This window comes from Aspergillus brasiliensis (genome assembly GCF_001889945.1).
Source record: "Aspergillus brasiliensis CBS 101740 unplaced genomic scaffold ASPBRscaffold_9, whole genome shotgun sequence".
In the NCBI taxonomy this organism is placed as follows: domain Eukaryota; kingdom Fungi; phylum Ascomycota; class Eurotiomycetes; order Eurotiales; family Aspergillaceae; genus Aspergillus; species Aspergillus brasiliensis.
The window spans coordinates 107,320-131,615 of NW_027137450.1; the positions used below are offsets into that span (position 1 = coordinate 107,320).

The 24,296-nt window shown below is 52.3% G+C and overlaps 7 protein-coding genes across 7 annotated transcripts; 3 read left to right on the forward strand and 4 right to left on the reverse strand.

The window, feature by feature from the left end:
- Positions 1-157: 157 nt before the first annotated feature.
- On the reverse strand, positions 158-3,363 carry ASPBRDRAFT_130294 (DUF3659 domain-containing protein; the record flags this gene model as incomplete). The annotated part of the gene is made up of 3 exons (XM_067618216.1): positions 158-685; positions 755-3,162; positions 3,219-3,363. 3 exons carry the CDS (start codon positions 3,361-3,363, stop codon positions 158-160), a joined length of 3,081 nt encoding a protein of 1,026 aa, XP_067477045.1.
- A 1,183-nt stretch (positions 3,364-4,546) lies between these two features.
- Positions 4,547-5,056, reverse strand: ASPBRDRAFT_208520 (uncharacterized protein; the record flags this gene model as incomplete). Its single annotated transcript, XM_067621832.1, has 2 exons — positions 4,666-5,056; positions 4,547-4,577 (listed from the first exon to the last, which is right to left on the reverse strand). Exons 1-2 carry the CDS (start codon positions 5,037-5,039, stop codon positions 4,547-4,549), a joined length of 405 nt encoding a protein of 134 aa, XP_067477046.1. The 5' UTR covers positions 5,040-5,056.
- A 611-nt stretch (positions 5,057-5,667) lies between these two features.
- Positions 5,668-6,876, forward strand: ASPBRDRAFT_66875 (uncharacterized protein). The gene is made up of 2 exons (XM_067628801.1): positions 5,668-6,470; positions 6,577-6,876. The coding sequence occupies exons 1-2, from the start codon at positions 5,689-5,691 to the stop codon at positions 6,581-6,583; spliced, it is 789 nt and encodes a 262-aa protein (XP_067477047.1). The 5' UTR covers positions 5,668-5,688; the 3' UTR covers positions 6,584-6,876.
- Positions 6,877-7,289: 413 nt separating this feature from the next.
- Positions 7,290-16,176, reverse strand: ASPBRDRAFT_129974 (glycosyltransferase family 4 protein; the record flags this gene model as incomplete). Its single annotated transcript, XM_067618184.1, has 8 exons — positions 7,290-7,913; positions 7,974-8,184; positions 8,240-8,699; positions 8,752-12,919; positions 13,001-14,904; positions 14,939-15,860; positions 15,937-16,026; positions 16,108-16,176. 8 exons carry the CDS (start codon positions 16,174-16,176, stop codon positions 7,290-7,292), a joined length of 8,448 nt encoding a protein of 2,815 aa, XP_067477048.1.
- A 797-nt stretch (positions 16,177-16,973) lies between these two features.
- ASPBRDRAFT_56593 (spherulation-specific family 4 protein) lies at positions 16,974-19,802 on the forward strand (the record flags this gene model as incomplete). The annotated part of the gene is made up of 5 exons (XM_067627595.1): positions 16,974-17,176; positions 17,255-17,606; positions 17,713-17,945; positions 18,907-19,264; positions 19,485-19,802. The coding sequence occupies 5 exons, from the start codon at positions 16,974-16,976 to the stop codon at positions 19,800-19,802; spliced, it is 1,464 nt and encodes a 487-aa protein (XP_067477049.1).
- Positions 19,803-20,838: 1,036 nt separating this feature from the next.
- On the reverse strand, positions 20,839-21,148 carry ASPBRDRAFT_45079 (uncharacterized protein). The gene has a single exon (XM_067625322.1). It carries the CDS (start codon positions 21,100-21,102, stop codon positions 20,881-20,883), a length of 222 nt encoding a protein of 73 aa, XP_067477050.1. The 5' UTR covers positions 21,103-21,148; the 3' UTR covers positions 20,839-20,880.
- Positions 21,149-21,418: 270 nt separating this feature from the next.
- On the forward strand, positions 21,419-22,981 carry ASPBRDRAFT_45080 (uncharacterized protein). Its single transcript, XM_067625323.1, has one exon. It carries the CDS (start codon positions 21,587-21,589, stop codon positions 22,874-22,876), a length of 1,290 nt encoding a protein of 429 aa, XP_067477051.1. The 5' UTR covers positions 21,419-21,586; the 3' UTR covers positions 22,877-22,981.
- The last annotated feature ends 1,315 nt before the right edge of the window (positions 22,982-24,296 follow it).

A 24,296-nucleotide genomic window follows, 5' to 3' on the forward strand; every position in this document is an offset into this window, starting at 1 on the left:
TGGAACAAACTTCCCACTTCCTTCCCAACTGCCTTCCGTTTCCCACCAACTTGCTCTCTCCGTTGGCAAGTCAATGAAATAGTTCAATCAACAGACACATAATTTCCTGAATGCACAATCCGAACTGAAGGCAAGGCAATACAGCAATACGACAACACTACTTCTTCTTCCCGCCCAGGCCGAGTCCCTGCGTGATGGTCCCCAATCCCAATCCTTCGAGGAGTTTGTCCACCCCCAAGCCACCAAGGAGCCCCTGAAGAAGGTTTCCCAGGCCCAGTCCATTCAGAAGTTTACCCACAAGCCCCAGAACACCACTGAGCAAGAGACCAACAGCGGCGATGATCTGGAACAAGGGCTCGGACAACAGCGCCCAGAGCGGATTGATCTTTTCCTTCGCATGGGGCATGTCGGCAATCAGACTCTTCCCCCGTTCGATCGTCTCCGTCACCAGCTTGGTCAAGTCCTTCAGCAGTTCCGCCAGGTGGTGTTCTTGTGGAGTGGCTTCTTGGGAAGCACTGCGAGCTTTGGCGTTGGCAGCGATGTGGCCATCTGGGTCCAGCGCTCGCAGGGCTCCCTTGCACTCCTGCAGAATCTGTCCTCCTTCTTCGATCAACGGTTTCACCTCCTTGACCAGTGCCTCTTCATCCAGCTCTTCTTTGGGTGTACTATTGGCCTTCTCAATATGCTATTGGGGTATAAAGTCAGCAAGATGTTGGGTTGTAAAGTGTCTGTGAGAGGTCAATGAGATGCCTACCTGGGTGATCATCCGACAGATCGGTTCCAAAGCGTCCAGCGCCTGCTGCACGATCGAGCACATCTTCTTGGCCAGCTCATTCTCCTCTTCCCGACGGGCCAGTTCCTCGCGTTCCTCGGGGGACATTTCTGGCTCCTCTGGCTCTGGCTCCGGAGGAATATTCTCCAGCAAGGTACATTCTCCGATCTTATTGCCCTCACTATCCACAACATAGCCGTCCTTGTTGACCGTGCGACCGATGAGGTTCGACAATTCTCCCTGGGTGAGTTTGCCAATGAGATTGCCGTCTTCATCGCGAACCTCACCCTCACTATTAACCTTACGACCAGCCATGGGACTGGGCGCTTCCTCGGGAGCTGTCCACGGCTCCGCGCGACCGATGCAATTCCCAGCCGAGTCGAGGATCTCTCCGTCGTCATCGACGGCGCGCCCAGCAAGGCGTTGAGCGTCTCCTTCGACTAGACGACCGACTGGCGTGCCGTTGGCATCGACTACCTTTCCCTCCTTATTCACCGTCAAGCCTTCGAGACCGCTGAAAGGGCCCTCTGGCCGCTCTCGCTCGGCATCGGGAAGGAGTTCAGCTTGGCCGACAACATGGCCGGCGGCATCCCAGACCTGGCCTTGCTCGTCCACGGACTTGCCCGCCAGCTTGCGCGGATTGCCCGTCACTAAGCGACCAAAGACCGTTCCGTTTGCATCCACAATGTTGCCCATCTTGTTGACCACTTTGCCGGCTAATACCGACAGGTCAGGCTTTTCCACCTCCTCTTCTGGGGGCTCACATGGTACAGCGCGCCCAAGCACGGTCCCATGCCGGTCAACAATCTCTCCATCTTCATCGACATCGTATCCCTGGAGCTTTTGAGGATCTCCCTCCACTACGCGACCCACGATGTTCCCATCGCCATCCTCCACCCAGCCGGATCCATTCACCATCAGGTCTATGCCTTCCTGGAATGGTCGGGTGAGATCTTTCCGCTCATTCTGAGGGATCAGTTCCACCTTTCCCATGACCTCGCCATTGTCGCCCCAGATGAGACCGTCAGCCGCAATGGTTCGGCCGGCGAGATGTCTGGGATCACCCTCGACGACTCTGCCCCATGGCATTTGGTCTGGCCCGATGACCAGGCCAAGCTTCGTGGGCTTGAGCCCTTCGAGACTGCTGAGATCCGGCTTCTCCTCGGTTACTTCTTCCGCAACCTCTTCGGGCTCCTGCCAGGGCTCTGCGTGGCCTAGCACGTTTCCATGTCGATCGAGAATATCGCCGTCCTCGTCAACTGCACGACCCGCGAGCTTTTTGGCATCCCCTTCCACTACCTGTCCAACGCGTTGATCCTTGTCATCTAACACCCACCCCTCCTTGTCAACATGCAGATCCTTCATTCCCTCGAAGAGGCTGGTTTCCTCCTCCTCGGGCATAACAGGCTGTGCCTTGCCAATGACATTTCCGCGATGATCCCAGAACTGGCCTTTATCGTCAAGCTCAAACCCTCCTCGAAAGATCCTCTTCGCATCCCCTTCGACCAACTCCCCGACCAGATTGCCCTGAGCATTCAGGATACTTCCGAACTTGGTACATTTCAGTCCTTCGAGGGTGGATATATCTGGCAACTGCGGCTTCTCCGCCAGTTTGCCGGCCTCGGGAACTTCATCGACCTTCTCTGCCACGACGTCAACACGTCCGATCAAGTCTCCATCCTCGTCCAAGATCTCTCCATCGGCATCCACCGTCTGACCAACAAGGTCTTCCGGATCCCCTTCGATAACTTTTCCAATCGTTTTTCCCTCCGCATTGACAATTTTTCCGCCTTCACCAACTGAGAGGCCTTTTAGGTCCCCAAGGCTGAGTGCGGCTTCCTTCACGCCTGCCGTATCTGGCTGGGGAACGCCATCCGTGAGACCTGCTTCTTTCTCGGGCTCTCCCATTCCCTCGGTGGGCTCTTTCAATTCCACAATGGGCTCTTCCATTCCTTCAGCGGGCTCTTGTACACGCTCTTCCGCCTTCTGTTGGACTTGATCCTGGAGTTCAGTAGGAGCCTCATCCTTCATGCCTTCGATGTCCTTCCCGACCTTTCCCAGTGGTACGGCCGCTTCCTTGCCCTTATCCACAAGGCCCGCGGCGGACGAAGACCCTGCCGCAGTATCTGATGGCATGGCTCCTCTCTGTTCTGGAGGCGCACGTTGCTGCTCAGGCTCTTCCTCCATCTCCTCCTCTTCTACTTCCTCCCCTTCCTCCTCCTCCTCCCCCTCTTCCTTTTCCCCCTCTTTTTCTCCCCCCTCTTCTTCGCCTGCCCGACGTACTTTGTCTTCCACCTGTCCAGCCTGCTCTTTTACACCTTCTTCAGGTGATTTTTTAGTGCTAACATCTTCCACCTTCTCAGTCTCCGGCTTTTCATCAGGTTTCTTATCTATTGAACGATTAGGCACCCGTATGCTAAACCTAGTCCCAGTTTGGCCAACTCACCTAAGGTAGGCTGCTCCACCTTGTCTTTCTTATTGAGCTTGGCAAGCTTCGGAGGGGCCTTCTTGCGGACAGCAGGCGGCTTCTTGGGAGCGTCCCCTTTTCCCAGCGACTCCAGCTGCCTTACATCCTCATGGGTGGTTGCCATTGTGTGAGCTGCGTCAGTGGCTGCGCCAACGCCGCACCTATGCGAATTTCAAAAATTTTCCTCGTCGTCACTGATCTGGATGTTGAGAGAAATTGTGTAAGCGACCAGAAGAACAAGTGGCCATATGCAATAATCGTATTTCACTACCGAAACTTGAGCTCCTCTAGCAGCTATATATCACATACATCACTTTCAGCCGATCATCGCCGACATTGTAATCATCGATCAGATCTGCATCAGGAAGATCATCACTCGCACGTCATTTCGATATGATCACCAGGCACGGCTAAATACGAGACAGTGCCATCCGAAACTCTCCTAACAAACTATTATCCGTCCGCATTTGGGATTCCTGGGTGAGAGGCGCTTGGAAACCATGGGAAGTGGAGGAACCCCACTCGGCTATGACTACCTGTTCTACTTTGCATTAGGGAAACACAAACCTTCCCCGCATGTATGGAACTACTCGCTCTTCATTCTCTGTATATCCCTTCTCTTGTCGTCGGCAGGAGCCGCATGACGTCTCTAGGTAGATAACCCTTTTCATAGTTTCCATGTATTCTGAGCCCGGTCATCATCCGGTCGGTTTGTATACGGGTGCATGCTACTCGACCGAGATACTTTCGCGGTTATCACGGTCTACATTGATGGTGACCATGTATAACAATTCTTGTTAAAGTTCGGATTGATGATGCATGCTATGGCTAGGTTCACGATCCCGACTACTCCCCGCGATGGGCGACGAACATGCGATCCCAGTGCCACGGTACAAATCGACGAAATTTGGCCTAGTCGAATAAGCAGTGAAGTCCAGCTGAACAACTTTGGCGGGATTACGACAACCCCGCCTGAAGTACGAGCTCCCGTTCGTCTAGGAGCTTTCAATATGGATATTAGGCTGCTGCAATCTGGGGTGTGGTGGCTGTGGTGATCATTGCCGGCCTTCCATGGATTAATACCTTCCCACATCGGGAACATCTTTGAATTCCGTCATTATTGATGATCGTCTAATTTGTGGCATGATTCAGTGGGTCGGTAGTTGATTCTACCTTATTACGTATGTGTCTTGATTTGAACGAATGGTGTTCTTTGGAAGTACATGCCATGACGCTGCCATACACATGCTATTGACCCTAGGATCAGTGCCATATGTGTGATATCAAAATGAATCTTCGTCAATATATCATCTAAAAACAACCTCCTCTGCCAAATACCTAGGACCTGCACAGAATTAGCACTCTCCATACTCACATAATCAAAGGGATAGGGCCCTGTAGAAACAATAACAGAAGGGGAACTCACAATAATGCTAGCGTTAGATCACCATGAATCTTCGCTTTCAATTCAACTTCAATATCCAGATTCAACTCCAGCCGTAACTTAAGCCCGGTATCCTCTTCCTCCTTCGGTTGGGTCATCTCCTGTCCAGCCGGATTTCCCTTCATCAAGTCTTCCCGTCCTCGTTGTCTTGCTTGTTCCCTTGTTACGACGGACTCGACATCACTGGCAGGAGAAGTTGAACGCGAGGCTTGGCGTCGCAATGGCTGTAGTGCGTTTGAAGTATTGGCAGGAGCACGATCGTCGAGCGCATTTCCTCTCTTTCTCCGGGTTCGTTGTCGCTCCTGCGTCCTTACCGGCAGAGCTTGGGATTGCTGTGGATTTGCGGTTTCGGCCATAGTGGCTTGCTTGGGAGTCGCTCGTTCTTCGCCGCTATTTCTATCGATAGATCTCAGCGGGCGATGTTTCCTGTTGTCGTCGACAATAATAGTTTCCGAGTTCTTGACGTTGTCGAACGAAAATAATGCAATGAAACGTAATCTGTAGGAGAGACAGAGGAGAAGGAGTAGGTGTTAATCTATAGAATGACCACGGAGGCAAATTAGGCAAAGAATGTACCCGCCGAGTCGAGAAGGTACAGTCGCAGCGGCGCAGCACCGATGACAGCACAGTGGGTCATGGCTACCAAACAATCACTTTCTAGGCCCTATAAAACATATGCTATAATTCACCATCATCACGGATTGACCCGAGAATAATGCACGTCCACTGTAGGGGGATATTCGGAACCTTGGAACCCCAGAACGGGCAACCCCGGATGGGCATCGTATCGCCCCTTGGGACTGGGCCATGACATCAGTTCACATTTGCCTCTCACCCTAACCAGTTCGATAGTAATTCTGTTTCGCCATTCGTGAGCTGTTTTCTTGTAGTATGGAAAACAACTAATGTTTCGTTCTATAAGATCATCAACCGACCCATCGCGGCGTCTATTCTAGCCTATCTATATATATTTTCTATAATATTCACAGGCCACTCACTTAGCCAATGGCAGACGCTGTAGCTCAGAGTCCAACCATTGAAGCACAAAAGGAGGTGCCTTCTAGCTCAAATCCTGAAAAAGTGCGAAAACCCCCTAAGCTGCAGCGACGAGGTGCTCCATCGGCCGCACCAAAACCATCAGATCCTCCCCCAGAACCCGATCAGCCGCCAGCAGAAGGAGAGAAAGCGGGTGAAGCAGCAGTACCAGAAGCAGCAGAAGCCCCAGAAGCAGCCGAAGCAGCTGAGACTACGGATCCGTCCCCAGACACTGAAGAAACCCGGGAAACTCGATCCCCATCTTATAGTGAAGGAGAGCTGCAGCCACAACCTCAACAAGAACAGCCACTGCAACGCCAGCGATCCGTGGTATCAGTGACAGAGAGTATATCCTCTTCCCCAGCCAGCACAGACGCTTATTATCGCCAAACCCGTCGGCGCGGTCAACGAGGAGGTATGAGACGACAGCAACGTGAACAACAACAAGCACTGGCATTGCCCGATGTGGGCAACGTCGGGGATCTACCAGGGAATCTCACCCAAGGCGTTGGTGAGTTGGCCCAGAACACTGCCGGCCGAGCCGTCGGCACTCTCGGCAACACGGCCGGAAAGGCGCTGGGGCGAGGCATTATTGGCTCGCGGGGTGGCGATGACACTCAACTCCAGCAGCAGGGGCAACAGCAGGCTGAGAAGAAGAAGGATGAACAGCTGCGCCTGCGCCTAGATTTGAATCTCGATGTCGAAGTACAGCTCAAGGCTAAGATTCATGGAGATCTTACCCTCCAGCTCTTGTATGTTGCTTTCCCTTCCCTTCCCTTTGTTCCCTTTGTTTCTTTCTAGATGAAGTATAGGGTTCATTTGTGCTAGTTGGAAATTTGCTGACTGAGTAATTTGCAGGAACTGAGACCGATGCAGACCGGTCCTCCTGGATATCGAGGACTATGTATCGTGGACCAGGGACATATTGGCTTTCAGCGGCTGGTTATTATTATTCTGTGTTTCGTTGAGGTGGGACTTTAGGGGTGAATCGAGTAGTAGAAGCTTGACGCGTGAATGAACGCGTCCCCTGTATCTATAGTAACTGTGCTTCTTCGTGGAACTCGTCCAACAAGCATCCGCCAAATATGGGTAGTTGAGTAATAGTTTGTACATTATGACTTTCATAGGCGTTCAAGGATCGTACCACAGACAATGCCCGGCTCGCTCCAGAGTGCTGTGTGTTCCAGTGTAGTACCGGAGATAGAACCTGAGAAACAAGGCCAGTTTCATTGAGACCGCGTATCACCTGATCGGGCGTGAGCGACTTGCGGGGGTTCACTCCTTCTCCTTTCCTTCATCATTATTCCCCGCATGGCGCTCGCATCAATCGGCTGTGTCCCTACAGTCAGACGGGTCACTGTCCCCATGTCAGGTAAAGATCTCTTTTGAGCATCTAAAGCCTGTTTACAGGTCTCCGGCCAATTTTGATGTACCAACATGGTCTATTAACATTATGCTGATTAAGACTAAGTACTAGTAGATGGCAGGAAAAATGATTCTATGTACAGCTCCTGACCTTACTCTCCCGAGACCTTCCTTCAGCTATGCGCTCATTGAACTGTTCCTCCCCATCAACAAAGAGACTGAGTACTGGATGAGCTGTATCCAAAGTAGCCACGGCGCGACTCCCGCCGGGCACCTGGCCACCGAGGAGTAGGAGGTAATAAAGGTTCGTTGATCTGCTCGACCGTGACCCGCTCTTTGAAGAACCCGCTGGATCCACTGGAGGACAAGGAGGAACGAGCGACGTAACTCTCGCTCTGGTATTTGCCCAGCCAGAGCATCTGCTCGTGCTCTCGGAGATACCGGTGACTGGAAAAGCTCTTGAGCACATTTGCCCGGCCTTGCATACCGAACTGGCGACGTTGTTCCACCTTCTCGTACATACGCTGGGAGATCTGTTGCACTTCTTCGGGAGAGGGACGCAACCCCAGAGACGGGGGCACGTAGCCCTCCTCATCACCCGCGAATTTGCTCCACTCTCCAAGAAGCGCCATGACCCGTATCTGGGCCGATGCAAGCGAGAAGGCATCGTTGGGGGGAACGACTTCACTAAACTTCTTGCCCGTGTCGCGGTTCATGACAACACAGAATGAGGCACCCACATCTGTACATACCACGGGAACACCCGTTAATGCAGCCTCTCCCATCGCCAATGGAAGACCCTCAGATGTGGATGAATTCATGAATAGCCACTATGAATACGGTTAGCATTGATGGGGAAAAAAGCTGCAGGGTCATACGGAAGGACTTACCCCGTCTTGAAGTACAACAGATGGGTTACCCAATCCCTTGAGGACAACGTGATCTCGGAGCGACTTCGAGGCAATGATCTCCTGACATTCCGACGCGTATCCAGGAGCTCGTTCCATATCGCCATAAATGTGGAGGCGGTAGTCTTTGAAGCCCCATTGGTTGACGATCAGGTCGGTAGCCATAATAGCCGTCTTGATGTCTTTGACATATCTATGATGTGGGTTAGCCTACAATCAAAGTGCGAAGTACACACGTTGTTACATACCGAATATGCGACAACATAACTACGGTGGGTGTTTCGGTCTTGATCTTCTCGATGGGCTTGTACTTCTCCATGTTGGTGATTCCGTTCACCACCGGATCAATCTTGCGCTGGAAGGCCCGGCGGTGCTCCAAAACGCCTTCGCATGTGCCCAATTCGACTTCCCAGCCGGGATTGAAATACTCGGCGCAGGGCAGCACAACGTCCGCATGGTGCTCGATGAGGATACAGGCGAGGTGGCCCAAAGAGATGAGCGTCGAGTTCACGAACGTCGAGTCGAACGAAACAGCGGCCGACAAGAAGGTAGTCATCTCTCGGAAACTGACACAGTGATCCCAGACGTGGAGGGCACATTTACGCTTGACCTTACACATCACGCCGTACGTGGCGCCGGTGAAGTGATGCGACACCTGGAAGACGTCGGGAATCCGTTCAGGGACAGGGATTGAGAAAATGAAAAGGTCTGGAAAGCAACGTCAGTGTGATAAGAATGGTTGGGTAGAAGGTGAACTAACAGCGATGCCACATATCCAGGGCCGTATCCAGTTGCTGCAGGGTCGGGTACTCGCAGTTCCACCATTCCGACACAGGGATTGTATCTTCCATGTCCTCGGTCAGCCATAACTCCCGCCAGGCCCGCTTCACCGTGTCACTCATCCAGACATCATTCCAGTTCCGAGTCGATTCGAAGTATGTGTTGAGATCTACCAAAGCCTTGGTGGCTTCCTCGATGAGCGCCCGGGATTTGTTCATGGATCGCGCACAACGGACGAGGCTGGTTAGGATGGGTAGGAAGTTGCGCTCGATATCCGCAACCCTCGTATCATAAGACTTTTGCACCACTTCGGAGTCAAGTGTGTTCTGGAACATGCCATGGGTGGGATTCATAAAGTCCAACCCCCATTGGGGCAGCACGGCCAGCGATTGGACGTTTCTTTCGATCTGGAACCGAGGTACACCGTAGTCGTTCGCGGCTTCAGCCACGATGTGCCAACGGATTCCCTTGAGGTCGTTAACCATATCACGTCGACAAGCTGACACACCACCGGGCTCATTGGGCCAAGTCCCGGTGTCCATGGCGAGAACGTGTAGCTCTGTGTCACTGTCTTGGAGCTGGGTTGAGAGGGTGCGAGTGTTGATCCGCGAGTCACCTCCTTGCCCGAAGCTGGAGAGGTCACTGATCTTGAAAGCTAACGGTGTCCAGGAGCTAACTTCGGGGTCAATGTCCACCCGAGCGAGAACCGTATCAGCTTGAGCGTCGAGATAATCGGCCGCGGCTTCCAGCTGACCAAGGTTGCGTCTTCTCCAGTATGGTTTGAGCACACGGTCGGACCGCAGCATAGTCTCGTCCAGCCATCGCGCCGTGATTGCGTCAAATTCCTTGCTTCCTTTCCATGACTTCCAGAGATGAGTACGGGCACGCGAAGTGGGAATCGGATACCGTCTGACATTCCAGCCCAGCAGACGCGACATGAAGTTCACCTTGGTAGACTTGAAGGAGAAAAGAGGATTGTCGTCCAAGAAGCTGCACTTGGTGGGCTTTTGCAATACCTTGAACCAGTCCTCATGGATCATCGCAGGGGTGGTGACAGATTCGCCGTTCAACGTTGTTGCGATGACCGGATGGAACTTATGGTCATAGGTCCACTTGGCCTTATGGGTATCATCTCCTTGAATGAAGGTGGCATCCGTGACCCGAGGGTAAGGAATCCATTTGTCTTGCCTCTCCGGTCGGTTCGGAGGGGGCATACACCAGGCCACGTGGATCTTGATGTGTGGCAGGACATAGTCGGCGCGTAACAGTTCGTCTTCAAATTTGGCCCCCTTGCGGTACCAGAACTTGAATTCTAGTCGGTTCACACCACGCATGGCTGATCCTGAGGACATATAACCGCGCTTGTCATAATGGACGATTTGGCCGCTCAGCTGACCTTGGGTGCATTGTCGCTGGGTGGGCAGCTTTGGCCGCCTGCTCCGATCATCTTGTGGATACTCATATGTGAACTCATTGAGCAGAGTCTCGCCGTTGTACTCCTGGCGCCTTGAGAGGACAAGTTTGTCAGTGTACGTGTTGATAGCCATGAGTTGTTTGTAATCGCTCGGTTCGTGCTCATGACGTCCTGAGTATTGGTAGAGCTGGACTGTGCCATCTGATTCGTGTCGGAAGAAACCAGTCGAGATACCACTCAGACTCTCGACGACAACCCGGTCCTGGTGGACCACGGTCTTCCAATCCTTCATGTTTCGGTAGAGAGTAGAGACCTTCTCCCGTCCATGCAATAAGACCAAGGGGATGATCAACCGTTGCAGGCATTTGCAAGTGACCCAGATTCCGTTCAAGATGAAGTTAATAGGCCAGGCAAACACCAATGGCTGCCCTCTAAGCATCGAGTCTAACTCGCGTTGATATTCCGGGTCTGCTACCAAGGAGATGACAAGGAACTTGAGGCACGCATTCCAGATGTGCACGATCCGGGCAAATGAAAGCCGGAGCGCTTCGGCAAATCCGACAGTCGGTGTGTGTTCGTTGAGTGCAAGCAAGTCCCGAATGGGCCTGTCGTACTTGGTGTTCAAGAAGTCCGGTTGTTCTTGGTGTTGGCGATGGGTTTCTTGGGCTGCAGCGAAAGACATCACGCTTGCTGTCAGCTTGAATCCCAAGTTCCACCGAGCAAGAAATTCTTCCAGATAAAGCGCGTCATTGGCTCTGGAGATGAGCCAGGCAGTCTGTTCAGGAGTGACGCGGCATGGCTGACCGCAGGTCCGGCGAAGGAGCAACGTTCTTGCAACTTTAGGAAGAAGATCCCATTCCTGATCGCAATCCATCCCAAGGAGAATGTGGCGCAATAGCACTTGCGGTCCGTGGTTGAGAACTCTAGCGCGCTCTGTCGAGCTGGCTTCCAGCTGACGCTTGACACCCTCAGGTAAGGTTATATCCTCACCCTGTCGGTCGTTCACGATCAGAAGCTCTGCCATCAGGGCATGATCATGGGAGAGGCCCAATTTGAACTCTGCAGTGGCTTGGACCACCGCTTCTGCGATTGTCTGACAATTGCGACGAATGTCTGATGCCCAGTCGTATCCAACGAGATCGGGACCGATGACGATAAAAACGTGAACATTATCTCCTTTCCGTTGGCTGATGGCACGGATCTTCTGTTCAGGTTGGATCAGGTGTGCGGCTGATACTAGTTCAACGGTTATCTCCCCGGCTTGCCAGATTTCCGCCACGCGTCTAAGCAGGTCTTTTGCGTCAGGAAAAGCGGCTTGAACAGCCTCTGACTTATGGAGATGGCGATCAGATCGCAGTATTTGCATAACCTCAACGCCAGGATGTTGCGCGGGATCAAGCTTGTAACGGAACTCGTCGGACAACATAAGGACGTTCTCGAACATTTGGGCCATGGTTGTCTGGGAGAGGTCCGGGTGTGGTTCGAGCGTGCTGACACCGTAGGACACTGATTTATCTCGTGCTGCAAAGCGCGTAGATTCGTCGTCTGATCCTTTGGAGGATGGCAGGCCGATGTCGGCTCTGAAAATAGTATACAACGCGGTTCCCCAGGTGCCAGTAGCAAGGCCAATAACGCTACTCCACTGGAATGCAGGAAGTACTTCGTGAAGGATAATTCCTACAACCAATCCGGCAATGGCCCCGACAGCGAGACCGCCAGCAACATGAGGCCCTGTGAAGATCCGGTTGTACTGGTACCAGAGCAATCCGGTATAGCAGCCAACATAGCACAGGTACATGATGGTGGAGCTCATGGAGCCCTCGAATGTCCACATAACAGCCATTGTGATGGCTGCACCCCAGATATGCAAGAAGAAGAATTTCATGAGGTTCTTCCAGTAAAGGCTCCGTCGAGCCTTAGCATCATTGAGGGTTACCTGGCGAAGACTGGCAAGCGAGGTGACAGGCTGAGGAGTTGCTTTATGGACAAGGGTCCAGAGTGGTTGCGATACGGCGTCAAGAATGACTGCACCCAGGAGATAATAACCGAGAGCGAAGCCGACCGTGAGCCGATACTTGGCGCTGTTCGCTGCAGACAGACCGACGATTGATTCACCTGTCAGCAGTGCCGACCACTTATCGGACAGGGCGACGACAAAGTACAGGATTCCACACCAGACATCAGACCCAGTGTGGCGCCAGTGAAGAAATGCGTTGTGCATCTTCAGCCCCTTTTGCATCTCGGTCATAGTATCGACCGCCGCCTTGAGTTGCAAGTTCCATGTCGGGCTGTACGCCAAAGGCATCTTGGTTCTCGAGTAGCGACAGTACCATCCTAACAGAAAGGTTGTGGAAGAATAGCCTTCGGCCATTTTGGCAACGAATGCGTCATTTGTCTTCTTGTTCCAGAACCACTTCTTATTCTCCTTCTGGACGCTAGCCAGGAGGGCCCGGCGGGCATCTGCACCGACGTCTTTCACCTTCTCGGTGGAAGATCCGAGGTCGTTTGATGCAGAAGATTTCATGTACCATTCCACAATCTCCGTATCGGTGACGCAAGGAATATTCAGATACCAGCTGTTCCACCGAGCCATGACCCGCCGCGCCCCCAGAAGTAGGCACGCGAGGAACAGTCCCAGGATGCACAGGTAGATGACCGAGTCACGATGTACCCACAGGGTGACGATCGGTGAAATGAAGAGGATCGGAATGCAACACATGATTGTTGTTCGCCCCTGGAAGTATTGTCAGCTACTCTGCACTGACACCGGAAAGCTGGATCTGGAGCGAAGATGCCTGGGGACAGTATCACTTACCGATTGAAATTGGTATCCCGGCAGCTGGTAGACCGATAGGGCTGAAAGAGTCATGAGGTATGTCGACAGCATAAAGAAGTAGAGGAAAAACAGGATGCCTGCCGCGAACCCCTTGACCACGCCGACAACGATCAACGCGATGATGCCACCGACAAAGGCCACTGCAAGCCCAGCAATAAAGCGGGTCAGGATGAACATGCTCATAGCTGGGAACGCCATCGCATACAGATAGTAGCTTCCACCGGAACTGATCCAGCTACCAAAGCCACCACAGACGAGAAGGGCAATCATCAACGCAGTGGTGGCGAGTGTTTTGTCGATGTCACTCATGTAAGTGGTCAAATAAAGGCCTCGTCCGACCGTTGTCAACAGGGTGACATCAATCAGTGCGGGAACAGCGAAGATACCAAGGAAGGTGAGTCGGTAGTGCCAGGACGCAGTGTCCTTTTCGCCCTCTGGGTCCAAATCCACGTTCATGGAGGCATATGCCGTTGGCAACTCTGTGAAGATTTCGTCTCGCTGAGGTGGCTGGTGCTCGTGATAGTAGGCACGGTACCAGCGCCAGATGATATTACCCAAACGTTTCGGTGTCATATCAAAGTACATATCCGTGCGAGCACCACAGGCATACATCTCAGCAAAGCACGCTGCTTGCACCGGCTCCAGGTTTGGCAAGGGGTTGCGGTCAAGGACCTCCAGGTAGATTTCGTTCAGAGCAAGGCGACGGAAGGCGCAAAAAACACTCAGGGCTAGAATATCCGCGCCAGCGTCGATAGTGCCCTTCTGAAGAATGGACTCGATAACTGAGGCTAATTGGTCGAGAACGTCTGCCTCTCCATTCATCAGAAGAGCCGGTAGCCGAGCATCAATCTCCAGGAACAGCGCTTCGGCAGCCGAGGCATCGGGACACCAACAGCCCTGTTCCCTGAACCACGCCAGACGTGAGGATACCAGCTCCCCTGCGGAGATCTCTCCATCCAGGTACTCACTTGAGCACTGAGCACGAAGTTGTGCGAGAGACGGGGCCTCCAGAAGTTGATATTCTCCACAGGCACGTAGCTTGGCGGACATCTTCATAGCGTCATCATGGCTTGACAAGGCCAGTCGTCGCAGCCAAGCTAGAGTCTCTGCCGGAGTGAGCTGTTCGATATCATCCACCATGCGCTTAGGCAAGCCCCACGTTTGCGATAATGTGTGACTCTCTGCCGCCAGGGCCATCTCTGCCAGAAAGCAGCGAGAGCGACTAAAACCTCTGTTCGCAAGGTATGTGTGGAGGATTGTGCCGGTGCGGTCCTGCGTCTTTCCGGACAGATAAATGTGAAGTACGCCCATGCTGGGATCAAGGTCGTGCAGACCCCAAACCTGGGTTCCCAAGCGCGTGCGGAAGCCCGAATGCAAGCCAACGTAGATACGAAGGCGGTCATTATCGTCGCCTCTGCAAACTGTGAGGAGATCAACCAGATCCTTGATGGACTGCAACTCTGACGAAAGATAGGTGTGTGAATTCTGGGACTTCAACAAGGCACGCAATGGCTCAGTGATCTGGCGAAGCTCTTCTGCATTGAGTCGTTGAAGCAGATCCAGGTCCCTGACTTGTCTTTGGCCTTCAACGAGGTCTGTAACATCTTTAGATGTGCAGTCCAGACCGATCTGGAAGCATGCGAGCCCAGTATAGCTTGCTCCGCCAGGAGAAACGGAAAGAGTATCGGTTTGTGCACTCTCGGTTCTTGCGGACCATTCGAGCCCCTCAATCACCGTTCCGGTACTTTCGGACAACCGAGATTTTACTGGAGCAGAGAGGGCAAGCTTTGCTTTCAGGTCAGGAACAAAGGACTCCAGCGAGTCGTACATTTCGTCATATCCACACGGCGTTTGGTGGATCTGTCGGAGATGGTCAGTATTCACTCGGTCTCCTATCACTAATTCGCAAAAGGGCACTCACCTTATCATTGAGCCTCCAAGCATCATGCGCTTCCAGAACTTCGCCGCGCTTCAGCCACATCATGGCCCCCAGGGGCTCCTGAGTCACTGTTTTCGTGACGGCCATATCTGCATCCGTTAGCGCAGCCTGGGGTGCGATCCAACACAAGGCACTGTTGTAATTGCACCACTTGAAGCTGCGTCCGAGAACGTGGTGTGTGAGTTCGACATCGTCGTCAATCGTATCCCACATGGCAATGGCCGAGTCGCCGACAGCTTTCTGCGACGCCACGGCCCGCATGGAAGTGCGCATTTCGGCCATTTGGAAATAATTACGCCTGTCTCCATTCCGCAGGATCGTGCCATTTCGGTAAACCACGCCACGGATCTGCTGCATGTTGATGGCCCGCCCTTGCTGCTCGCTGAGGTAGGCCGGTGGCGCCAATTCCAGCCATACGGCTAGGCCGAGGTGGTTCATGTACTTGACTAACTCGTTCAGAATCACGGGTTGGAAATGCGCGTGGCAGTCTGCCAGAAGCACACCGTGAAAGGGCGACGCGCTGTTCTGGTCCCGCCAGAGGGTGGACAGCGTCTGGGCCACCGTTTCCAGGGCTTGAAGGACTTCATCGTTGTTGCGACAAGCATCCGAGCGCACCAGATTTCGAACGTCTAGGCGAGCGAGAATGTGCGATGACGTGCAATGACCCGTGAGCGCGTCCAAAACTCCGGTTTGAAGGGGATCTACCACAAGAATATCCCATTGCGAAAGCAGATGAGCTTCGGCAGGTGTCGGAGGATTGGAAAACCCGCCGAGAAAAACACCAAAAGATTTAAGCTCCTTCGCGGGAAGTTTCTCCGACGCAAGGGGGGCCTTTTTTGTTTTGAGTTGATCCAAATAACGGGCAATGGCCGTTGGAACCTCGGAGAGTTGATGCCGCCTCTGAATTCCCACCGCAAGAGCTACTGGTCAGCGCATTCCTAACGGCGATAAAGCGTTGGATGACAGCACAACATACCTGCCAGACTCTGTAGATTTTCCGAGCAATGAAGCTCAGAACGAATACCGAACCAAGAACAATCGTCGTTAATAAACATGCTGCTATCACCTAAACATTGCGACTGTCAGCGATTTGGGAGGGAGACAAGGGATTTGTTTTTATTTTCCTAGGGAAAGGAATCTCAAGTACCTTATCCCACCAGGTCGTGGTCATTCGATGCCATCCCACGGCATCCAGACCCAGGTATTCCAGTCCCATGATGGCAGGCAGCTTGTCGAACACCCAACACTGCTGCTTGACCCGACTGTGGACGGGCTACCCAAGTGATTGTAATAACTATCTAGGGCGATAAGAATCGCTGACCACCCAAGTCAAGCTCCCTTTCAAGCCGCCAAGGGGGGCGCCATCTCTTCATTTAATATAACTATTTATAGCAGATGCATGTATCTCTGGAACCTACCGCTGACCCAGAAAAAAAAAATCAAAAATCAGATGTGATTAAGGGCCTAGCGCCAGCCAGCAGAGCAGGCGTTAGTCTACCAGCACCAAGCATAGCAGCGGGAGTTACCCTTTCCCGTTACGTTCTTTTTTTTTACTTTTCACTACACTGGCTGCTTTTTCTTCTGTTGGGCCCTTGAACCGATAGGGACTTTCCAATGGACAGGTGGGCACGAAAGTGGCGCTAACGTGGGGGTCTATGCATGTCTGACTCGAATACGGGGCTCTGATTGCCTTTGCTGTCCTAGCCACGCTCCTCTGCACCTCAAAAGCATGGTCGTGTCAACAGCCTCGATTGCCATTAGATCCCAATATCACTCCATCCGTTGTTGCTATCGCGCCACACGGCGAACGAATCACAGCGGTCTCGTTCTTCCATGTAAGTCCGGCGAATCCGTGACTTCGTTCTTGGCTTGATCCGCCCAGGTTTATATCATTTCCTGCGCGCCGTCTATCTAGGTCGGGCAGAGGCCGCAAGTCAGCTTGCCTCTTTTTTGCTAGTCTATACTCCGTCTTCTCCAAGTGACTCTCGCCAGCTCGGGCTGGCTGCCGCATGGATGCCTCGCTCTAATCTCACGCGCCCCCGGCGGCCCTGGTGCATCGCCATTTCCATTGCCATTGCACTGGTGATCATTATCGTCATTGTTGTCCCCTGCGCCGTCATATTGACTCGCAAGCATCATGGGGAGAAGACGAATGTTTTGTTTCCCTTGTATATCTACCCCACCAACGACAGTACATGGGACCCTTTATATAAATCGTACGTTGAAATCTTGAAACACCCCCCTCCCCCCCCTGCCCCTGATTGCATTGCGCACGCAGTGACTGACAGTCCCAGGGTCACGGCACACCCGGACCTAAATTTTACGGTCATCATCAACCCCTCGAGCGGACCCGGCTCCAGTGCGTATCCCTCGGAGGAGTATACCTCCTCGGTGGAGCGGCTTGGTACATATTCCAATGTACGCCGGGTTGGATATGTGCGCACGGCTTATGCCACGCGCAACATCACCGCTGTGCTGGATGATGTTGCCACTTATGCCGGGTGGGCGAATCGCTCCCTGGCACTAGAAATGGACGGGATTTTCTTCGACGAAGCGCCCTATGACTACTCGGCCGCAAAGGTTGAGTACATGCAGACGATCAGCGAGGCCGTCAAGAGTTCGTCGGGATTGGGCCGAGATCGCATGGTAAGCGAGATCGTGGTTCGGGTGCAGCCAAGAGAGCAGAAAAAAATCTCTTTTGCTATGACGGTCAGAGTGGGTGGCTAACTTTCGGCGGATCTGCCCTTTTTAGGTGATCCACAATCCCGGTACCATTCCGGATAGTCGCTACGAGAACAACGCGACGGACGTCACAGTGGTGTTTGAGAGTTCCTACCAGGATTTTCACACGGAACAGCACAGTCTGAACGCTATGGTTTCGAATCGCACGGCCTATGCGTATATGCTGCACTCGGTTCCGGACAATCTCAGCAACAGCACGCTGCGCAGTTTTGTCAACCAGATGAGCCGCAAGGCCGAGTATCTGTTCCTGACCACGTTGACGGCAGACTACTACGAGAGTTTCGATCCGGAGGGTGAGATCATCTGCGATGTGATGCCGACCTGAATGAAGCATGATGAGTGGCCGCTTGGTTCCCGTCTGTGGCTCCCGCCGCACCAAACTAGCTAGATAGACGGTCGCTCTCGATGGAAGTTCGAACAACTCTAGTCTAGTCCTTTTTTTTTGTCTTGCTTCGACTAGTATCTGGCGCTAAAAGTGGATGCTCCACCGGGACCAAGATACGCTTGGTGAGTTGGCCAGGTCCGGCTTCCCGATCGGGGCTGTGATTGGTGTGAGATACACCCAGGGGAAGGTTTTGCACAGGGAAAAGCTTGGAGACGCCGGCCAGGCCTTCAGTCCATGGTTTAGCGCGGGAATGGCGTTGTGGTACTTTCGTCTCATTGCTTTTTTCCTTGGTTTTCGGCACTCTGGGCAGACACAGACCAAGTCAACGCTCTATATCACTCGGGTGCTATTGTACAGTCATCTCCCAGTCACCGTGTCTGCCTGGGCCCGTGGTGTGTCCACGTCGTGTCTGTCGATGAATCCATGTCTAGTTTCCTCGTATAACTCGGATGGTTAAATTGCTGATGAAATAAAACACCTAGCCACCGCTAGTCCCCATTCTCTCTTGTTGTTATTGTTGTCTTCCCAGTTTTGTCTTCCCCCAAAGTCCTCCCATTGCCAAGTTACTATCACTTCCTCCGTACTTCATTCCCCATTCAGCCTTGATCCGATGGCCACCACTACCATGACGCTTCCCAAGTCCGGCGTGCTCGTGCCCTTGTATATCTATCCCTTAACGCCGACCACCTGGGATCCACTCTATAACGCGTAAATTTACCTCCTAACTTCTTTTCCTTGGTTCTTGTGTGCTTGCTTGCTTGCTTGCTTTTTCTTCCCTGGCAAAAAAAAAAAAAGTGAACTGATAGAAGAGGAATGTAGAATTGCTGCCTATCCCGATCTCGAGTTCCTGGTGATCGTCAACCCCAACAGTGGACCCGGTGCCTTGCCGTGCCCCGATGCCAATTATGCGCGCGAAGTGGCCCGCCTGAATGCCTGCCCCAATGTCTATCCGGTCGGCTATATCCGCATCGACTATTGCCGAAAGCCATTGGCCGTCGCCTGTGAGGAGATCGATCGGTATGCCAGCTGGGCGGCCGATTATGCCACGACCGGGTTAGGCGTGGGTGGTATCATGGTCGATGAGACTCCCAACCACTTTAACGCCACGCAGGCTGAGTATTTGCGCGCGCTTCATCGTCACATTAAGGGTTGCTCGGGCCTTCTCCGGGATCGATTGGTAAGCATTATCCCTCTTGACTAGTTAGCTATAATGGTTATTGTTATGCCTATGTTGTTGGTGGTGTTTTTTTTTTTTTTTTTGGTTCAGCCTCTACCCATCTCTCTTCTTTGTCTACGGAGTACTTTCTACCCTGGTGGAAGGAAAGGATGCTGAAACCCGACAAATGAGAGAACATGGAACAACGTGGTTGATATCTTCTAATAATATGATGGTCCAGGTGGTACACAACCCAGGCACCCCCCCAGATCCCGAGATGGCCGATGCAGGCTCGGATCTCCTGCTGGTCTGTGAGGAGCCCTTCGCACGCTGGCAAACCAATGAAGTTCAACATCGTCTAGGCGAGCTGCCCTATCCTCGCGATCGCTGCGGCTACATGGTCACCGAAGTTCCGACCCAGCATCTGCCCGCGCTGGTGCGCGATCTGCGTCGTCGCGCCGCCTACATATTTGTCACGGAAATCGTGGGTGATTTCTACGAGCGCTTCGGTCCCTCCAGCTGGGGCATGTTGATGGAGTCGTTGTCGGAAACGAGTTAAAGGTGAAAACGATAGTTAGATAGTTAGTTACTTTTGTTAGCTGAGAAAACTGGATCCCGAAATCCCTTTTTTGTGGTTGGTGTCTCCATCATCCTAAAACAAGGGGAACCAAACCAAACCATGAACCGGTGGAGTTCGGAACTTGTCCCCATTAATTTTTTCTGTCTTCTCTGACTCGTCGAACGTGTCAATTTCGATGGGTCGCACGCAAGGGCGCCCCTCTCTTCTTCTTGTTCTTTTGCTTTTTCTTTTTTTCCTTTCTCTTCGTAGTATGCAGTTGCCATGGCGGATTTCTTTCCCTTTTCCTTTCTTTGCGCCCCCCTTCTTAGCGCTGATCGGGATGTTCGGGGATTCGGACAATTCTGGTAAGCCACCATCACTTACTTACTGTGAGTTACAGTAAGTTCGTTGTTGCTTAGCTAGACAGTTAGCCTGCAGTAGATAGCTGGGAGGCAAAAAAAAATAAAATAAAAATAAAAATAAAAAAAGAAGCAACTGAAAGAAGCAACTGAAAGCATAATTTTTACAAATCAAATTCCACCGTTTCCGACTCCCCTTCGTGTCTGCAGGTCCCGTTGCCTGATGCCGAATGTGCAGCGTCACCTCACCGGCCCTCAATACGAAGAGGCAAGAACGAAGAGGACGATAGGAGAAAAAAGAAGAAGGAGAAGAAGATGCGCTGGCCCTGCACGGTTGAAACTAGGGCTTATTCCGGCTGAGACCTGCATGCTTCAGTGTCTCTCCTCGCAGCAACCAATGTCTGCCATAAATCACATTATCTCGTACACACTTGGCATATCACGCCAGCCTTCATGACAGGCCAAGTTTCCTTGTCACCAAAGCAAGTTCAGCCCGAACCTGTCAGTCAAAGACAGACCTGGCCAGGCTCCCAACTAGCTCGCAAAATTTAATCTATTTCCATCTCCCAAGTGCCGCCGTCATGCCACTAAGTCGATCCGGCAAAGCCAATGATGAGCAACATGGGGTCTAATGCATACTAAGGTACCACTAGATAAGCTACTGCAGACCCAGAACTGCCGTCATTTCTTCCACTTATTTCTCCCTTTGGAGGAAACATTCACCCCCAATCTCGTTTCTTCTTGCCCTTAGTCTCTCTTCTTCTTTTCCCCCCGGTTAAATGTAGATTTAGCAAGTCCGCGGTCGAACCTTGACTGCCAATGCCCTTTCGCTCCAGCTGGCTCGCGTGGCCCGATTGATTCGATGTTGATTGCGATCGCCAATTTTCTCCCAAAATAAAAAAAAAAAAACAAATCCCAAAAGGCAAATCCCGTGCAGGCATGCCCTAATCGACAGACATTCGTCGCTCGTAGCCGCCTGGCTGTCGGATGAACCTGAACCACGCTGCGTTCATCCCCTCACTAGGGCGGCAGGCGCCGGTCTTCTGTAGTAGGCAGACTGAACCAAGAAGACTGACTCGACGACAAGTATGAGATCATCGGGCTTCTGTAAACCGAGTAGCGTAGCTGGAATGACGAGCCCTGGACACGGGAAAGGGGGGAGGAGAAAGCGAGTGGAGGGCAAGTCCCACGATCCCAAGTACTTCCAGCTCGGGGTTCGCCCCCAGCTAGAGTACCTTCTCCGTAGGCTATAAGTGGGTGAATTATATCAGTTTTGGGGAATTTAAGTTGCTGAAAGTTCGTGAATTATATTGGGCCTCGTCATTGTCAGTGTTGTCTGATCCCGTTCGTCGCGGTTGCTGCTGCTGCTGCTGCTGTTATCATTATCCATTCATTCGTAATCTGATTCCCTCCATCAGCTGCGCCATGTCTGTTATCTGTGCCTCTGAAGGAAGCTCGCCGGTGCCCACGCCCTTATTCTCCGCACCTGCAACGCCCGAGACCGAACGGGATGAATACTTCGACGAACCTTCACTCCCCGTCCAGGATGACGCCCCATATGTCCTCGTCACCGGTGGACTGGGCTACATCGGCAGCCACACCTCGCTGGAGCTGCTCAAGGCCGGATACAACGTGATCATTGTGGACGACCTGAGCAATAGCTTCCACCACGTCTTCGACCGGATCCTGCTAGCAGCCAAGCAACACTTTGACCGAACGGGTGGCCACTGTCCCAAGGCCGAGCTGAGATGTAACGACTTTCGCGATATGCTCGCCATGCGCGCCCTGCTGGCCTCATACACAGTGGATACAAACACCAATAACCACGACAGCCATCCCCGATCCCGAATCACCGGAGTAATCCACTTCGCAGCCTTCAAAGACGTCAACGACAGTCTCCGCAATCCCCTCAAATACTACCACAACAACGTCACGGGATTAGTCGACCTCATCAGTCTCCTCTCCGCGCACGACATCAAAACCTTCATCTTCTCCTCCTCCGCCAACGTCTACGGCACATTAGCCCAAAGCCACGGCACCCTACGCGAAGAACACTGCGTGCACCAACCAGAAACATACCACAACAATGTCTCGGAGCAGCCCGTAACATCCGAACAAGGCTGCACAGGAATCACCAACCCCTACGGCCGCACCAAATGGATCGGCGAAGCCATCCTCTCCGACGTCGCGACCTCCGATCCCACCTGGACCATCCTGGGACTCCGCTACTTCAACCCCATCGGCTGCGACCCCTCGGGTCTCCTGGGTGAAGATCCCCGCGGGACACCATCCAACCTCGTCCCCGTCGTCGTACAAGTCCTAACGGGCCAACTACCCGCTCTCTCCGTCTACGGCACCGACTGGGCAACTCCCGACGGCACCGCCATCCGCGACTTTATTCACGTGTCGGACGTGGCGCGCGGACATATCGCCGCGCTGGCTGCGGCGCTGGCGGGACAGGTCAAGACGAGTTTCCGCACGTTTAATCTGGGGACTGGGAGGGGACATTCCGTCGCGGAGGTGGTCGCTGCGATGGAGGGTGTTAGTCGGATGTCTATCCCCAGACGGCTGGCGGAGAGGAGGCCTGGGGATGTGGAGTCGTGTGTGGCGGTGCCGGATCGCGCGGCGTGTGAGTTGGGTTGGGAGGCGAGGAGGTCGTTGCAGGATGCGTGTGAGGATTTGTGGCGGTCGTTGAGGGGTGGGGAGGTGGATTGATGTTGAGGATAGTGTGTATGGGTGATGAGTTGGGTTTGCATTATGGATTCGGTTGGTTGGTTAGTCTGGTTTGGTTTGGTTTGGTTCAGAATTCATGTTGATGTTTATGTTTATGTTTATTGGTTTCGATCTCATAGAGGTCCGTACGTAATCTAGGTAATTGGTCTGTTGTGTTGCTGTGGTGTTGACTGGTGGAGATATATCATAGCTAATTGCATGTGGTTAGCATGGCTTTATTTGTAGTGTATCCCTTGCCTGGTATTTCTTTAAAGAGGTCCATATTATTGTACTGCGATTTTGTATAGTACTCACTGATATATATGGAACCACCTCGCTCTTCAATGTTATCCCCACCCGTTCATCACTTATATATACTTGCAGAGTCTTATAACACCACCCCTCATATCGATATCCCTATAATGATCCAATAGCAATCACAATAAACTTCCTATACATATTAAGCTTCCCGCCAAGCATGACCAGTCCAGTCCAATTCATAATCCGGGCTTTTACCGCGTGGCTACCCATCAAAGTTCCACATTCCACATCCGCAAGAAAGGACCGAGCCGAAGCCACACCCGGAATGCAGGCCACAACGATCGAACTTAAACCTTGTGCTGCAGTGCTGCAGTCAGAAGCCAAAGAATGATAGTTACGGGCCCTGCAGCCGTTGACGTAGTCAGACGGATGGGTCATATCAGCTGCAGGCCGCGTATGCCTAGGATATCCTGGGGCTTATCTCTGGCCAGTTGGGATGTGGTTGCGCGGCTAGAGTTTTCATTCTATAGTTTAGGTATGTGCTGGGGTAGCTTGTTTTGATGTCAGTCTTGGTAATTCAACTGAAACAACTGAAGGACGTAGTCTCAGCTTTGCTGGTCAGGTTTGGAATCGAGTCACGAGTAGATGTTGGTACTATAAAGCTTGGCATTCTTCTCACTGTACTGATAGCTTCTTAAAAGTCGACACAAATTATGTTTCACCCTGAAAGTTGAGACCCCAATTTACATGCCAGCATTGACTGTTCAAAAAATGCCCCTGGTTAACCCAGGTTCATTAGTGCTGCTGGCATAGATATATATATATATATATATATATACTACTAGAACTCGGGATGGTACAGCGCCATTAATAGCAAAGAGTAAGTCTATCCACCGTGGGCTACTTCATTGAAAGTACTGTGTAAGCCATCTTGCTAGGCGATTGACTCTGGTTAGTAAGTGATCTATCAGTGTGAGATAACTTATAGATTGTATAGCGGAGTTCAATCCGCATCAATCATTCATTTTAGTCACTCTTGATTATGGTGATCCTCGTCGGTGCTAAGCACACCCCACCAGTATTTCCATATATCAGTAAAAGCGCCTATTTTCGTCGAAAGCGCAGTTTATATATTTCTGAGCGAACAGCTAGACGTTTGGAA